The following is a 17,252-nucleotide window of genomic DNA, read 5'->3' as shown; positions in this document are numbered from 1 at the left end:
ATACTTTTTTTCTTCTTGGCTGCACAGCACAGCTTGCATGATCTTAGCTCCCCAACCAGAGATCAAACCCAGGTCTCGGCAGTCAAACTGCTGAATCCTAACCACTGGACCACCAGGGAATTACCATCCCTGGGAATCTTACTCCATCAATTACACCCTCAATACCTAGCCTTAAGATCTAAAAATAGCTGAGTCTACACCTAGCAGCAGGCCTGTTTCCCTCTACACTGCAGAGCTGTGGGAATAAGCTGTCTACACTCTAAAATTTTTCCACTGGAGCTGCTCGTATTGTAGGAATCCACCTATTTTTCCTTCCTTCCCTCCCTAGGAACTGTTCTTGGATTTTTCCTTCTTCACTTTTATCCCTCCCATAAGCTAGTCACGGGGCTGGTAGGATCAACTAGAATCAACACGCCTGTACCTCCTGTAGTTTGGGTGATCTGTGAGCTCTGCCCTCCCCAGCATTGAACTGCATGGCACCTACCCTGTACTCTGTGTGTGGTATTTATAGTCAAAGCACTCCTTCACCCGTTTCACTTAACCAAAAACGGATTGAAAACCACACTCCAGAGGTACTGATGAACCTTTGACCACAGCTGATCATGGTTTCTAACAGAGTCCAAACACACCCGAGATTAAATACTTCTCTTTCCACTGTTTATTATTAATGTACAAAATATACAAAACCAAAAGAAAAAGAAAATACTCATCCTCAAATCCATTGTGGCTCTAACCCAAGACCCTGCACAAAACCTAACCAATCCACTGTTTTCATAGAAAACAACTGATGCCAAGACGGGTGAAGGAGAGGACTGGGAGAGGACAGGTCATCATCGAATCCACCCAGGAAGGCACCTGGTGGGGATTCAGAGGTGGCTGACAGGGCAAGGGAGCTGGAGGCCTCACACCTACGAGGTTCCAGGTGGGGAGCAGGAGCGCGCTCACTCCCAGAGGCAGTGCATGTAGTGTGACTGTCAGGCCCAGCATGCCAGGCTTCAGTTGATGAAAAGCTGGTCTCACTGTTTTACAGTTTCCAGAAGGAGCTGTAGGCAAGGGTGGACCACCGCCATGGCCTCACCTCTGCCAGCTAAAACTTTCACGGGCTGCAGATGTGATTTGCCATCATTGAACCTAGCACACCCAAGGTGCAAACTTGAGTGTCCTCAAAGATTGCAAAAGTCTCACTTGAGAAAAGGACTCAATGTAAAAAAGCCTATGTTCGGGGAAGGGTGGGGATGATGTGTTCCAGAACTCAAATCCAGCCTGATTGAGCCCTCTCACTCAGTGCAGTGGGGTACACGGTACCCCTTTACATCCCCACCCATGGGGAAATGAACGTGGCTGGGAGGATTTCATAAGTGCAGCTGATCCCACGTCAGAGTTCCGTGTGCATGTGGAAAGACCCACAGCAGGAGAGCAGAGGTGTTCTCCAGGATAACCAGCTCTAGGTTCTCAGGCGTGAAGGGCAATACCGGAAAGGGGCTCGGGATACAGGGCAAAACTCCTCAAAGAGTGAAGCCAACTGGGTCTCCTCTTTAGCAGTCCAGGGTACAGAATCTGTCCAGTCTCTCTCCTCCCCAGACTGGAGGAAAATATGTACATTGATGCGCACCAGTGATCAGAAAACCCCCAGAACCCAGGCGTGTGGGCACTGAGGGGCCGGCTCCTCATCAGCTGGGGGAAGGGGAAATGGGCCTCACAGAAGCCATAAGAGAGTGGAAGGAGCAAGGCTGCAGTCCACAGGGCGGGGCGGGCGGGGGCCTAGGGCAGGGGCGGCCCGTTGACGCCCGGGTGGTAGAAGGCACAGTTGTTCTCGTAGCGGCAGTTGCCCTTCATCATGAAATGTCGACACACGGGGCGGTTCGACATGTCTGTGGGGATGAGGATGGGATCGTTAGACAGGAAGGCTCAGAGGCCGGTGCCACTCATCCCCCAGTCCAAGGAATCCTGAGAGCCATCTTTCAGAGACCTAGTCTTGGGGGCCTGGGAGAAGGGCAAAAGGGGCATGTGGGAACTGGAAATGAGGTGACCTCGTGTTCTGCCTGACATACCCCAGTAGTGAGGCCTCCCGGAAACTTGTACGGGACACCAAGAGCTGCACGTGGGGGACAGGAAGCACACTCACCTCCTCCGTGGCTGTGGCCGCCATCATGCCCTCGGTGGCCCCCTCCTCCATGGCCAGGGCCATCGTGGCCACGGTGCTCGTGAGGGGGTGGCCCGCGGTGGTCGTGGCCTCGGTGACCAGGGACATCATGAGGCCGGTGGCCATGGGGCCCCCCGTGTCCAGGGCCTTCATGGGGCCGATGGCCACCACCAGCACCCATTCCTCCACCGGGGCCTTCATGGGGGCGATGTCCACTGCCTCCACCCATGCCACCGCCGGGGCCTTCGTGGGGGCGGTGCCCCCCACCCATGCTACCACCAGGGCCTTCGTGGGGGCGATGTCCACCACCCATGCCACTGCCAGGGCCTTCATGGGGACGATGTCCGCTGCCACTGTTCATGCCGCCACCAGGGCCTTCGTGGGGACGATGTCCACCGCCGCCAACCATGCCCCCACCAGGGCCCCCTCGTCCATTTGGAGGCCCGCCTCCAGAGCGACCTCCTCTGGCCCCCCGGAATGGAGGAGGAGGAGGAGGTGGTTCATTGCCTCCTCGGCCACCTCGGCCTCTATGGTATGGCCCAGGGCCAGGTCCTGGCCCGCCCCGCATCGGGCCACCCCGCATAGGGTCACCTGGGCCATCCCAGAAGGGGTCACCCCCCCGGGGAGGGGGTGGGGGACCCAGGAGACGTGGACCCACTGGCCCACCAGGCCCCCCAGGGCCTCCATGGGGACCTGTTAGGAGGGGGAAAAAAAGGGAGAGACAATGTCAGCTACCTGAATCATACCTAGGGACCACCATCTCCCAACCTAAACCACCCCAGGTCTGGTCAACGCTGTGCTGTTACCAGGCCCAAATCCAGCAGACAAGCCCCTTCCAACCACTTGCTCTCCACCTACCTGGCATAGGCCCCCCAGGTCCAGGGGGGAAGTGCTGCATGCCCTTGGGGGCCCCAGGGCCTCCGGGTGGGAAACCATTGGCTATCGGACCAGGGCCTAAAAGCCCATGTGGCACTGTTGAATAAGGAGTGAAGCAGTCAGCAAGAGGACTCGAGAAGAGCGGCATGGTGTCCTCCCGCTTGGGCGCGTCCAGCCAGCCCTTCCCACCAACCTGGCAGAGGGCCGCTCTCTGTCCAGTCTTCCCCTCCCGTGTCTTGCCGCCCAGTGGCAACACCCGAGCTCCCCCAAGTCCACTGCCGGTCCCCTCGCCCAGGCCCCGGGGGCTGGCCCTGAGCATTACCCAGCATCTGCTTGATCTTGTCTGAATAGTCTGCTTGCTTCAGCAGTTCTTCTGAGGGATGACTGTTGGGGCTACCCTGTAAGGCAAGGTTGTTGAGGACAAGGTCAACAGAGAACAGGGGTAACACCCTGAGGCACGAGCAGGTGGGGAGGCGAGCAGAGGGGAATGAGGAGCAAGGGAGACAGGAGAGCGGCAGGAGTGGGCCTCGTACCATGATGGAGGTGAGGATCTCCTGCACGTTGATGCCGCCTCCTCCAGGACCCTGGGGGCTCTTCCCGGCACCCATGCTCCCCATAAGATTAGCCAGAACCGGAGGCAACTTGGAACCACCTGCTCCGTCAGGTGACCCACCGGCTCCCCCAGGTTCCAGGGTCTCAACATATGGGGTCTCATCCATGGAACATTCCTGGAAGAACAATCAGGACCAACAAGGAATGAAGAGACTGTCTCACATGAAAGAGGCATTAATACAATCATAACCTCCATCAGCACGCAATACTCACCTCATCTAAGGGGATGAGCTTTGGGGGGATAGGCTCATAGGGCTCAGGATCCGGCTCATGAGGACTGTCAGGAATGCCGCAGGCGATAGAAAAAAATAAAAGAATGACAGTCAGATTATTTACTCAGGCCCTCCACTTTCTTCCTAACCCCACCCTCTTCTGATTACCTCAAGGCCCATTCCCCTCAAGGGCTCAATACCTAAGGGAGCGACCCCCCGCCTCCTGCTCACCTTTCCTTGTTCAGGAAAAGCTCCTGAAGGATCCCCTTCTCCCGCTCAGCCTGGATGTACCGCTCCTGGCTGTTGCTTCCAGGGGTGACGAGGGGCGAGGGCAGCACCAGGGGCCGGGGGCACACCCAGGGCACCTTCTCCTCCATGTTGTCATGGCTCAGACGCCGGGCCGTCTCAAATGCATGTCGGTCTGACAGTATCTCTCGCTTAGCTGCTTCGCCAAAGTCCTTGATCTTATTCACATTCACTATCACCCAGGAGAAAAAAAGCAAGAAGGGAAAGTAAGCCCAACCAAGTCCATTTACCAACCAAGTCCTTCAACCCCACCTCCTACAGAGGAAACCAGATCGCTCACCTCGCTCAGTCTCATCCAGTTCAAAATAGAAATACTCTCTTAGCTTGCCCTCCTCCGGCCACGTCACAGTTTTCCTCTTCCTGCCTTTCCGGGTCAGCTGGCTAGGATCACTGGGACTCTCCACTGGCTTCACATCCAGAGCTCCTGGCTCCAAAGAGGCTGGAAGCAGAAGTGATTTCAGACCAGTCCCTTCCTTTCAAAGAACCCCCAAACCTGATCCAGGTTCTGAACTCACCAGTATCCATGAGCTCTGGGACTTCAACAGGGGGAACTGGGGTCCCGGGACGTTCTGTGTCCATAGCCTCAGGAGGTGCTGGCTCTGGGGAAGAAGGTTTGGCCACACTTGGTTCTGTGCTTGTTTTTCCTTCAAATGGGCTTGGCTATTGTGGAAGAAAAAGAAGTCACTGGGCACACAGGAAAGGCAAGGTCAAGGCAGGGCAATCAGTTCAGGTTCTAGGAAGGATTCCCCGACACTTCCTGTCAAGAAGACCGCCTCTGACAACGCTCTGCTGCTGCCACAGTCTACGTCTGAGACAACGCCTCTTGCCTTCCCCAAGCACTCCAAGCTGCTGGGCCCTTCCTTTCCCTGTACCTTTTCTACCTGGTCGCAGTATCTACTGCCCAGTACCCGTACCTTGGCAGCTGTGGGTGACAGCACCTTCTTCTTCTTCTTAATTTTGATGCCTGGGACAGGGGCTGAATTGAGCGCATCCAGAAAGCCCAGGCCCTCCATAGCTGCAAAAGAAAAAAAACATAAAATAGCGTCATCAGACCTCTTCATGAGCCTATTCTTACAAAGTCTGGGCAGAAAATTGGTCAATAGAGATGCTGCCTGAATGTTGGACACAATAAGCTCAAGGTGACCAGGAAGCGTATGTAGGAGGATTTGCACAAGAAATTCGTGTCATTCTTTCTTTCAAAGGCAGGCAAGCCACGGCTCTGGATATGAATCACAGCTCAGGTAAGCGACAAAGCCAGCCCCCACGAATGCGACAGCTGGGAGCACCCCAACCAGTCACTGAGTAGCAAGCCTCCCTAACTCCATCTCTCTAATCACTCCTAAGCCATCCTCTGAATGACTCCCATGGAGGGAATTTCTGAGGTACACACATTAAAGGACACCAAGATGTCAAATGAAAATGGAGAGAAGTGTTTCATTCCCATGAAGAGTTGGCTCCCAATTAAAAGTACGTCCTCCCACTTTAGACTCACGCTGTGGTGGGATGATCTTCACTTTGATCTCTTTGGTGGCATTGGGTGTTGTGTTGAGTGGTTTGTATTTCTTCTCTGCCGGAGGGGCAGCATCTCCTGGGGCAGCTGCAGAACTGTGAGAAAGGGAACCGTCAGCACCAGACTTGCCCCTTCCTTCTCCCTCAGGGCCACAGACCCCTACCATTCAGAACCCAGAATGTGGTCTGTACCTCTGACGCTTGAGGGGGATGGGTTTAAGGTTGTACTTGTCAGAAACCACCACCGCACTGGCATTCTTCTTCACGGGCACCAGAGACGGGGTCTCCAGCTCCAGTCCTGAGGGAAAAGACACGGTGTTGGAGATGGACTTTCCCCTCTTAACCTTCATCAAGCCGTATAAACCCCCGTGATGCCTCACCCACTAGAGTTCCATCTTCTACAGAGTTACGGCAGAAGTCTGTAGTCCCGGCTGTGTACCTACCCAGAGACCCTCCGGAGGCCAGAAGGCAGTCTTACCGGTGGAGCGGAACTTGGCGTGACTGGGCGCTGTGGTGCGGAGAGACTTGGGCTTCTCCCTCTTCTTTTCCGGGGCCTCCTCAGCCCGAGTCTCAGCCTTCACCTCAGTCACCGGTCGCTCAGGAGGGGTGGTTCGGCTCTTTCCCTCTTCTTTCCGTTTCTTCTTATCTTTCTCTGTTGTGCAAAAAAAGAGAAACAAAGGATTTTATTTAGACAAAGAGAAAGACTGTCAGAAGTAAAAAGCAGGCTATGGGTATGGAAGGCCACAACCCAGTGGCAAAGAAAGAAAGAAATCCAAGGGATCAGGGCCAAAGAGCTTACCAGCAGGCTGGGTACTGCTCTGGGAGCGGATGACCGCCATCCAGTCGCTGACAAGGACTGAGGCCAACTTCCGGAGTTCTGCAGGTAAGAGAAAGAGGAAATGCCTAAGTAATGTAACATACTGCATGGAGATTCAAGTCATAAAACTAGAATATGGCAGAATAAACCCATGCCTATGCCCTTCCCCTAACCACTTATTACAATAAAATCAGGAGAAAGGTGGGCAGAGTTCAAGCATCTGAAGGGCTATTAGATTTAAAAAGAAATTGTATTAGTCTACCTCGTCCTAAAGGGAAACTTAATGCAAAATTTCAAGGAGGCACATTTAGATCCTCTTAAAAAAGTATTTTCTAGGCAACCTTTTTTTCCTAGAATGCTGCTAGTGACAACAGCTTTTTAAAAAATCAATTAGATGTTGCAAGAGTGAAAAAAGAAATTGAAAAACAGACCAATTTAGGATGAATGAAATAGTTTATCTACAGAAAAAAGATGATCAGAGAATTTAAAGATAAAAAACAATTTATTTCTAAACACATGGGAGAAAAATTTGTTGCCCTTTCTTTCCTTCTGTACTTGGCAAATAACATCGATCTACAGGACCTCTTTCTGGGCCAGTGTTCCAACTATGGGCTCATTCAATGACGAGATTATGGCAGAACATCAAAACAAGTTTTCAAAATAGTCACAAACCCGGTAACTTCTATACTTAATGCAGAATGAACCCCAGTGCATCCCCAATGAAAAAATATAATATCCTAACATCTTTTGGGAGCAACTGATACTATGGTCCAGTGACACAGTTGATAAAGAATGTACAATTTCAGTATCTAAAGTCAGTACAGAATAATGAAGGCAGCATAATTAAGCTAGCTGAAAGAGGAACCAATACACCCTAACAGATAATCAAAAGATGGGCAATGATTTAACAGGATCTTTCTGTGTTATAGACCACCCTACAAAACTACTCTGAGATGTCACAAAAATAGTGAAGTGCTCATTATATAAAAGGATGGAAAGCCAGGGAATATTTTTCACTTAAACAACACAATGTGAGTTAAAACAAAATCAAGATCGTTTATCCTGGAAAATGTTCCCAGGGTTTTCTGCTCCAGCTAACGAACTACAGCTAGGCCTGCTGAGGCCTGGATGCTCCCACCACACCAAAGCCATAGCCTCTTTCCAAAGGGACCAAATACATCATTGCCCACAAAGAGCAGGCCCATATTTTGATCAGGAGAGCAGCTCTGCTGCAAGACTGTTCACTTGTGGGAAACTAGTATCCTGTGCTCCTGGATTACACCTTGGGTATAAAATCTGGGGTGAACTCTTGGATGGATGTAAATCCTTTTCTTCTCTAAAGAAAAGCCAGGGACTTCCCTGGTGGCACAGTCGATAAAGAATCTGCCTGCCTATGCAGGGAACACAGGTTCGGTCCCAGGTCCGGAAGATTCCACAGGCTGCAGAGCAACTAGGTCTGTGCACCACAACTACCGAAGCCCACGCGCCCAGAACATGTGCTCCACAATGAAGAGTAGCCCCCGCTCACCGTAACTAGAGAAAGCCCCTGCACAGTAACGAACACCCAGCACCACCAAAATACATAAATGAATAAAATAAAAACACAAAAAAGAAAAGCCAGAACTGTATGACCCTTGCCAGGAGCTCCAAAACCCTTTGTCTTAGAAAAGGAAAGAATCTCTTGCCATCAAAGCTAAGACATACCCAAGGAGTCGCGATTCTGCCATGCCCTAACAGCAGGGTGTTTACTGGGAAGACTAGCATATATGTTGTTAGGAAAGGACAGGCCCTCACCTTCATCGTCACTCGACTTGCTCAGCTGCTTCACCAGTTTGGCTGTGTTGTTCTATCAAAGAAAGGGAGCAACAGGACGGTAAGTGACAGGAGGAAAAGCTGCCCCCTCAGAGCTCACCACCCCCAGCGACTCACGCACAGTCTCTCAACAGCCACTAACACTGCACACACTCTCTCTCTTATAAAGCCCTGGGAGACATATTCTTACTCTAAATCAACCCACTTAGGTAGGTTCAATCACTCCCATTTTACAGATGAAAGAACTGAGGCTTGGATATACACAGTGCCCCATGTCACACACCTATTAAAACAGACAGATTTGAACCAAATCTTGATTCTAAAGTCCCTACTTTTTTTTTTTTTTTTTTTTACCATTCTACCTCACAGGTCCAAGACTGCAGCCACATCAGAGTGGATGTGGGTTTTTCATCTGTTAGGCTAAACCAAAAAGGAAGAATCAGGATTCTAAAGACCGAAGGTACCTGCTTGAGATGGTCAACAGTGAGGGGCAGGTGCTGCAGGGTCAGCAGAATCTGCTGTAAGAGGGGAATGTTGTTGGTTGTCTTCGAATACGTCAGCCAATTGTTAAGAAGCTTGTAACCACCGACGTCAATAAACCTGCAGGCAGGCAGGAGGATCTGTGATGCCCTTCCTGGGCCTTGGGAGTACACCCCACCCTCCTTGTCCCCCATTAAAGACCGAAGAATCCCATGCCTCAGCACCCCACTTCTAATTACACCTCCCCATCCCAGTCACCCAGGTCCCCGCTTACTTGATCAGTACTTCCGGTGAACGGGTCTGCAGGAGAATGTTCAAGTATGTGCACCGACTCACCATCTTCCGTGCCTCCTTCATCAGGCTGTGTAAGAGGAAGCGCAGTCAGAAATGCAGGGCGTCTAATCTGCAGAAATGCAGGGCGTCTAATCTGCAGAAGTGCCCAGAGATTCCTGAGAACTCGGGACTCTGCTCCCAGGCTGGGGACCACACAGGCCCCCAGAAGCATGGGGTGGGTTAGGGGAGATGTGGAAACCCCTAGAAGGGTGGAACACAATGGAGGAGACGCACTGAAGTCTCCAATCCGGGGAGGCGGGTGTCCCTGCTTCCCTCACACACAGGACATGTCTGATGCTGCTTCCAGGTGAAAGTCTTTGCCTTCAACTACCATCTCTCAGGACTGACTCAGTCCTAAGTCACTTTCTCCTGGAAAACGTGAGGATTCCTGAGGGAAGACATAACCAAACCAAGACTCCTGTCACCTGGCTCCTCTGCTTCCTTCCTTCACTTGGGACTGTGGCTCTCCAAATATCCAGAGGCCATTAGGGCCAGGGGCCAACTTTACTATCACCAGTTCTAACATAATTGGATTTGAATCCTAGTCTACTGACTCCCACTCCTCAGAAACACACTTCACTATCTGCTTTAAGGATAGTCATATTCAGTTCAGTTGCTCAGTCATGTCCAACTCTTTGCGACCCCATGAATCGCAGCACGCCAGGCGTCCCTGTCCATCACCAACTCCCGGAGTTCACTCAGACTCACGTCCATCGAGTCAGTGATGCCATCCAGCCATCTCATCCTCTGTCGTCCCCTTCTCCTGCCCCCAATCCCTCCCAGCATCAGAGTCAACTCTTCACATGATGTGGCCAAAGTACTGGAGTTTCAGCTTCACCATCAGTCCTTCCAGTGAACACCCAGGACTGACTTCCTTTAGTCATATTACAACACACAATATCCCCTACTCACAACAAATTCAAAGGGTACAGACTCACCTGAAGATTTTCGAAATCCCATCCACACTCTTGACTTCCCCATCTCGGTTAAGGAAACTATCCAGGCCCTTGAGAAGCTCTTTGGGGTCTATGGGACCCGAACCCATGATCAAGGTTTTCTAAGAGGATAAAACAAACAGAGAATAAATGGGTGGCAAGGACAGCTCCAACTGCCTCTAATAAATTCCATCTCTACATTTGACAGATTAGCAGTGACTCATTATTCAATCTACATTCAACTATATTCACCATTACCCAGATAAGAAAAATCAACACAGACCATTGTTCCCACTAAGAAAACAGCCCTGGCAAGTGTTAACACTGACTGAAGGGATAATAATTAGACTGGAAGACTGAGGCAGCACCTGTCCTCTTGCTCCAAGTGACATCCTTCCTAGGATAGCTGAACTTCACAATGTGTAACAGGTAAGGTTCACGTTCCCAAAACACTCAACTCTCCAAGGCATTTTTGCTTATTATGTATGGTTTCTCCTTAGTTGTTAATGAATCTACCTTAAAACACACACATACACCGCCGCCCCCCCACCCCAAACTATTAGCTTGAGAATAACTGGGCCAATCATGGGTGTTGGGCTAAGTGTCTTTCATGAGTCAATTATTTTTTGTCTTAGCCCACAGGATAAGGTATGTTTCCATCAGTAGATAATCGTTCTAAGCTGTAGGTCAAAGAGAAGGAAATAAAACTTGAAAACTGATCCTCTCCCCAATGGGAGTTAGGGGTGGCTCCCAGAAATCAGACAACTGGAGGTAACGAAAATCAAGCAGATCCTCTTAAGCCCTGAAAAAACAGGTCTCTCATGAATCAAACACTGCACAAGTTTTTACTGTTTCAAAGTTAAGGGCAATATTACTTTGTGGTTTCAAAAGCAAAGAGGAGGCTCGGACTCCTAACTCCCCACCTAAATGAAACCACCACCCACTATCCCTCAGGAGGGCCTGAAATTAGAAACCATGAAGCCGAAAAGAACGGAGCAAATAGAAGCAAACGCTGGGGAAATGCCACTACATTTTCAGTAGCTACTTTAGACCAGGTTAGAAAAGGAGTTAATTAAAGGCTGAACACAGCTGTTTTGGGACAGAGAAGAGTAAAGCCATTTCTAGGCCAGAACCCAAGTTCAGGAGAGGCAATTTAGAATCAATATGGTTCTGATTAGGATTCTTATCCACAATGCCCCTTAACACTGGCTTCTGAGAGGCAGAAAAGGCACCTTAGTAATATCAACATCTGGGAAAGACGACACTGGGTAGGAAGGCAGCAAGGTGAAAACAGCCTCCTGCATTCAGTGCAAAGACAAAGACAGGAAACAGTGGCGTCCTACAAAGACAACTATGCTTTCTGCAGAAAGCAGGCTTCTTTTAAGATCACGTCAGTTAGTGATATTGAGTCTCAAGCTAAGAGAGAAAAACAACCGTAACAATCTCAACCTTTTACTCTTCCCAACAAAAAAGTCAATAAATTGCTAAATTTCCAGGTCCTAACAACCTAGGCCAAGAAGAGGCAGAGGCGGGGGTTGGGGGTGGTGGTGGAGAGACTTGGTTCCCAAGACCAGAACCTGTGGGTTGAATACAAGGAGCGAAGAAGAAAGGTGAGCAAATCTGGGGTAACTGTGCTGTTGCTACTGCCCTGCAATCTCCACAAGGGCAGGTAGAACCTAAGGTCAGAGGAAAAAACATTCAAGTCCAATACCAGATAAACTAGAAGTCCACAGGCCAAACCCACTGAAGTATGGTGACTCTTACACACAGAGACACAGGGATAAAGGAATCTTCCCCAGGTAGTAAGGCACTATAAAGTGATATATAGACACAACAAAGGAATACATAAAACAGAGTTCTCATGTGCTAGAGCCTGGAAAAGCAAGAGTGACTTCCAAGTAATATATATCATTAAGTAACCAATGATATGCCATTTGACAAAAAGCTTTCCATGTAGCTTCACTTCAAACCAACACCCCCTAAACAGAGCTAGGCCCTCAGATTCAAAGCCAGAGCTGAATACACAGCACCTTGGAAAAGTCCCTTTTGCACCACCAGTTAGGCCAACAGACCCATTCACCCTACTTCCTTCACACACACATATACAAAACCTGTCACCTGAGCTCAAATGTTCCTTTGCTTAAGAAGGTGGGAGATTAGAGAACTTTCTTTCGAGAGAAACCAGTGAGCACACGGAAAAACTCTGTCCAGTGCCTTCTACTAGGAATGGGACCCAGGGACAACTTTTTAATTCCCAATTGTAACAAGCAAGAATAGAAGACAATAGGCAAGGAAAGCTAGAAAACAAAGCAGAAGAAAAGTTAAACATTCAATTTGCACTAGTTTTCCTATTATTTATATTCTGGAAATATAATTAAACTTAACTTTATCTCACAATCATGTGGCTTTAAAATCTAGGTGGATCTTCTCATGATGGTTTTTCTTCAGGCAGGACAGCTTTCACTCACTCAGAAGGACCCCAAGTGGCTTACAACCTAACTGCCTTATTTTGAAGTCAATACATTTATAAAGAAGGTCCAAGGCACTCAAGTGGAAAGGAAAGAGCCGAGAACTCTGGCACAGGCCTACTGCAGAAAAAGGCAAAGGAGCTGACCAGGAAAGGAGGGGCAGTGACCATGTGCCACAACATATCAAGATCCCGGAAGGAAAGCTTAAGGAAGTTTTCTGGCAACAAAAATAATCCAGGGCATGATATGTTTTGATTTCCTTGAAGGCAGAACATATAGGAGGGTGGCGGGCAAGCAACCTCTGGCATCATCTCCACTTTGTCCTAAACCTGGGCTCTCCTTTCAGAGAATGTTGCTGGCAGAGACATGCAGACACAAGGCACTGGGCAATGTTCTACCTTTCTTACCAGAGATAAAATTATGTCCAGAAGTGACACCAACTCCTGCCTCCAAAATAAATTTTACTGAAGAGTTATCAAATAAGGTGCAAAGTTACTCCATATCCATCGCCAATGAATCAGAACTGAATTGGTTCAGGACAAAAATTCTATGCAAATTTAAAATCACTATTCAAAGGAGGGAGTCCAAGTTTAACTTAAGAGGCCTCAGCACTTCTGGAAATGAAGGGCTTTGTAGCTTACATTCCCTGCTTCCTAAGGCATCTGATGCATTTCCTAGTCTGTCTCCACAGTGAACTAAATTATGTCTCAGGTGATTCGCAAGGTTGCACCTCTCAAGTAGAAAAGTCCCTCCCCTTCAAAATCATTCTGGAAACCTGGTAGCCCCTGCCCTACTCCAAAGCCTTTTCAATAAAAGTGTAAATTCACTTCCCAACCCACAGAACAGGGTCCCAGGAGAGAACTCTGGCCACAAACTCTAATGATCAGGTTGTCCGACGTTCTCAGGATGGATGTGGGTCCCCTAGAAGACCTTTTTCCCATCTCCCACGTTAAGGCAGATCTTCTTTATTATAGTCCCCTGCTCACTAGAGATCAGGAACCCCAGTGGGTAGAATGTTCAGCTCCCAAGGTAGGTATGCTGCAGAGGCACATGGCAAACTGCTTAAAAGATAAAAAACTTGTGGTCAATAGGACATGTGGAAGAGTCCCTCCCACCAATCCAGACGTTGAGTCATTGAGAATCCATACCCAAAACATTAGCCCTATAGTCTCACCAAGTCAGCACAAAGCAGTTGTACAAAATTGCTTTCCAATTCTGCCTAGACCCTTCACAGCTTCAGGGAAGGACTTCAAAAAATGAAAACTGTATGTAGAGTCTGATTAAGATTTGACTTGGAAAAACTTGAGAGGAAGAAAGGTAAGAAAGGGACAAGACCCTTAATACCACCCTCAACTCGGGCATGGTTTTCAAACATGCACCTAATGCTACAGCACCGCACAAGCTGAAAAACGAGGACATCATTTTCCCACTGTTTTTAAGGAATTTTAGAGGGGAAGGAAAAAGAAATTCAAAAAAGGGTGGCTCTTTGGAAAAAAGAAATGAAGATTGTGAAATGTAATACCAGAAAGGTTTTGCTTACCAGAAACCGTAGCTTGAATCCCCCTGCCTTGAGCTTACACCTGCCGCCTCCTTTCCTAAAGATTCACTTCTCATCTTAGTACCAGTGTACAGGAAGGAGCTAAGCAACTGGAGAACTGGGACAGCACTGAACACAAAGAGCTCACCCCCAGACCCAAGGCGGGAATAAGGGCCATTTAGAAATCAGTCCTGAAGGACCCACTCTCCCCCCGATTTCCATTATACAAATCGACCACACGCAGGAGGCCCAAGGACGGACTCAGTCCTGAGCACAAACGGCACATTTCAGGGTCATCAGGCCCCAGCTGTTTACTCCTGTTAGTTTCACCATCTTTGTGTCTTCCCCCAGGATCCCCCAACACACACTCACACCCCCGCTAAAGCTTCCAGTCCTAAAATACAGCTGTTTGGTTTTCCACCCCAGGCAACTAAAGCAGGGAAAAACTTCCAAGCAGTAGTGATGAGAGAGGGTGAAAATAAAAGCAACAGGCTCGGGATCCTTATATACAAAAACTAGAGCTGCCCAAGGAGACAGCTTCAAGATCTAATTGCGACAAGCTTTTTTTCCTTTTAAGATAATGGTTACAGAAGGTTAAGGAACATAAGGAAAATGGCTTTTCCCGTCTAGCAGCAGCGTGCATGAGGAATCCAGAAGGCATCTGCTCGGGGGCGGGGTTTCGAGAGGGTGGAGAAAGGAGGAAGAAAGCTGATTACATCACCTTTCAGGGCGGCTCCTCCCCCTTGACCAAGTTTCTAGGGCGGCCCTAAGCTCTAGATGGCAAACGGGGAAGGAAAAACAAAGAAGCTGGGACGCCATTTTGTAATGGAGAAGACTCAAACTTAAAGCTATCCAGGCTCCGCCGGTAGCTCTTTACATTTAAAAAAACCACTTTTTTAGTAAAAAACAAAAAAGAAAAAAGCAGTCCATCCTGAATAGTCTGACCTATTTTGAATCAATAAGAGCTTTGTGAGAATACAGGCAATTAAAGTATTTAAAAGAACAATTTTCTGCGGGGAGGAACTGAATTTGCAATTGAGGTTCAACTTGCTACTAACGACCACCCACCGCCCCCCCCCCCCAGCATCTTCCCTATAAAGGGAAACGGGGGGGGGGGAGGACTTGGACCCCTCTCAACAAATAGGGTTGAGGTGGGAGGACAGGAGAAAAATGGGTCAAGACACAACCTGCGACGCCGCTTGGAAGACAAAGGACAAAGAAAGTCGCCATATTGAAGCAGGGAAGAAAAAAAAAATTCCTTTTAACGACACAAATCTTTTAGATAGCATTCAATTGCACTAAATGGCTTGTAAAATTAATACTCCTGAATTCCACATTCCCCCAACCTTTCCACCCTCTAACTGTATTCCCCCGACCAGAAAGTATCAAGTTAAAATGTTACTTTTTCTTTTAAATAACCTATGCAATCTGCAACAATTACAAAACATTCTTTACCTCCCCAGCTATCAATCTAGTATGTATTGGCACTAAGATTATATTTTGCCCTGAATTAAGTGTCTTGCAATCTTTATTCCTAGATTGCCACCTAAATTAACCACACAAATATACCCCAAGCATATTACATTAAAATTGAGAGGAGTTAACAATCATTTTAAAAGATACCCAACTATTACTTCTCTCCGCCCATCTCCTTACCCTGCAATCTTTATGTACAGATTGCTTATTAATCTGGCAAATTGAAAAGCGCCCTGCTTGTCTCACACACAAAGAAGTGGGACTTCTGGGCCACAAGATCCACCATCTTTTGTATGTGAGCTCATTAACCCTTTTGAAGACTGCTAACGAGAGGAAGGTAACCATTCCTCCTTATAAAAAGCAAACACTTATAGCTTTGGCAGTCTGGAAATTGGCTGGATTACCAAGGGTTAACCATCAAAATCCTAACTCGCAGGCCCTCCCTCCACCCTCTCCTTGCCTGCGGCAGAGCAGGGAAGAGGTAGGTGGTTAAGGGAGAGAGAACACTGTTTTAGACCCAACGGCCCTTTTTAATGGAGATTAAGTGACCGGATCGGTCCTTCTCCAGTTCTCTATTTGTTCTATGGTCTCATTTCTTCCTCTCATTATTTTTGGTTTCACAACGGGAAACGTTGATTTCTTGTTGCAAGGCTGGTTTTTGAAAATTCGACACTTACTATCCAATTTTTTTGCGACGTCAGCACCTCGGGCTCAGGGGGGGAGGGGATTAAAATTTTGGAGAAAAAAATAAAACAACCAACCAGGACCCAAAACTCAATTATTTGGGGGGCCTCATTGGATCAAAAAATCTCTTTAGAAAAAATAAAGGCCAACTCAGTATTCATTTCCCCCCCACCCAACTCCATTTAGGGAGGGGGGTCGTAGAAAAAAAGTTCTGAGTGGATTAAAAAAAAGTAAACGCTGGATGAGTGGACTTGGGTGAGTTTGGGAAGGGTGGGTGGTTGATTATTTTTGAAGTTATGTGGTGACGGTCCTTCGGCCACAGATTTCAAGTCCCAGGCAGCGTGGGCTGGTGGGGTGGGCAAGATAGGTGGGAAGGGGCAGAAGACACAAGTGGTTGGGCTGGTGGCTGCTCTTTTCCCTTTCCCCCCTCTCTCTGGATCCTTTCAAGGGCTTAGATGTTGCTGTGCTGCGGCTTGTTTCTTTTCTCCTGGTGGCCGGCCTGTCTTTCTCCGAGAAAATTCAAACCTGGGATAAAAGGAACACAAGGGAGAAAGATGTAATCAGTACGGGCTGCTATTAAAACACCCAAAAGTACCATTTTTGTTGTCCCCAAACACTTCCATGTCCCACCCCGAATACAGCCGCTTAATACGAATCATGGCTCTCAACTGAGCCCGCGTTTGACCCGTTCCCCAGGCCAACTCTCCGAGCAAAATTTTACCCACCAACCGACAAAATGGCAACACTTACCTCTAAACGAACCCCAGAATGGCGGCTGCCCGCTCGGGCGGAGTCTTTTATACGAGGACACCGCCCAACGCGCCCAAACGTGCTAGTGAAACGCCCCCTTCGCGAGACAATTTGCGCGAGGCGTGAATTCATTGGTCAACCAGGGAAACCACTCACCAGCTGATTGGATATCCGGCCTTAACCTTCGCTCAGCCCCTTCCCCCGGGCACCTTCTTCCGCCTCCTTCCTTGGTTGGGGGTGGGGGCCCTAACGCGTGCGCGTGACCAAGCAGCCTAGTACCTCCCTTTCCTCTGCTTCCACCA

General features: G+C 48.7%; 1 protein-coding gene across 2 annotated transcripts; it reads right to left on the bottom strand.

Annotated features, from left to right (window-relative positions):
- Nucleotides 1-635: 635 nt before the first annotated feature.
- PPP1R10 (protein phosphatase 1 regulatory subunit 10) lies at nucleotides 636-17,001 on the bottom strand. 2 transcript variants are annotated; one of them, XM_012100978.4, is made up of 20 exons: nucleotides 16,951-17,001; nucleotides 16,194-16,725; nucleotides 10,039-10,157; nucleotides 9,042-9,128; nucleotides 8,752-8,887; nucleotides 8,270-8,321; nucleotides 6,458-6,535; nucleotides 6,137-6,310; nucleotides 5,851-5,956; nucleotides 5,642-5,754; nucleotides 5,064-5,164; nucleotides 4,665-4,809; nucleotides 4,430-4,588; nucleotides 4,075-4,321; nucleotides 3,845-3,908; nucleotides 3,553-3,747; nucleotides 3,342-3,417; nucleotides 3,002-3,115; nucleotides 2,126-2,836; nucleotides 636-1,871 (listed from the first exon to the last, which is right to left on the bottom strand). In XM_012100978.4, exons 3-20 carry the CDS (start codon nucleotides 10,143-10,145, stop codon nucleotides 1,762-1,764), a joined length of 2,775 nt encoding a protein of 924 aa, XP_011956368.2. In that variant the 5' UTR covers nucleotides 10,146-10,157; nucleotides 16,194-16,725; nucleotides 16,951-17,001; the 3' UTR covers nucleotides 636-1,761. The 2 variants fall into 2 exon arrangements, with proteins under 2 accessions (XP_011956368.2, XP_060259314.1); XM_060403331.1 differs by lacking the exons at nucleotides 16,194-16,725; nucleotides 16,951-17,001 and having other exon boundaries at nucleotides 9,042-9,170; nucleotides 10,039-10,140.
- Between the last annotated feature and the right edge of the window lie 251 nt (nucleotides 17,002-17,252).

The sequence above is a fragment of the Ovis aries genome, chromosome 20, assembly GCF_016772045.2.
Source record: "Ovis aries strain OAR_USU_Benz2616 breed Rambouillet chromosome 20, ARS-UI_Ramb_v3.0, whole genome shotgun sequence".
In the NCBI taxonomy this organism is placed as follows: domain Eukaryota; kingdom Metazoa; phylum Chordata; class Mammalia; order Artiodactyla; family Bovidae; genus Ovis; species Ovis aries.
Note: the sequence above shows the minus strand (reverse complement) of the source record. Positions and strands in the feature narration are given on the sequence as shown.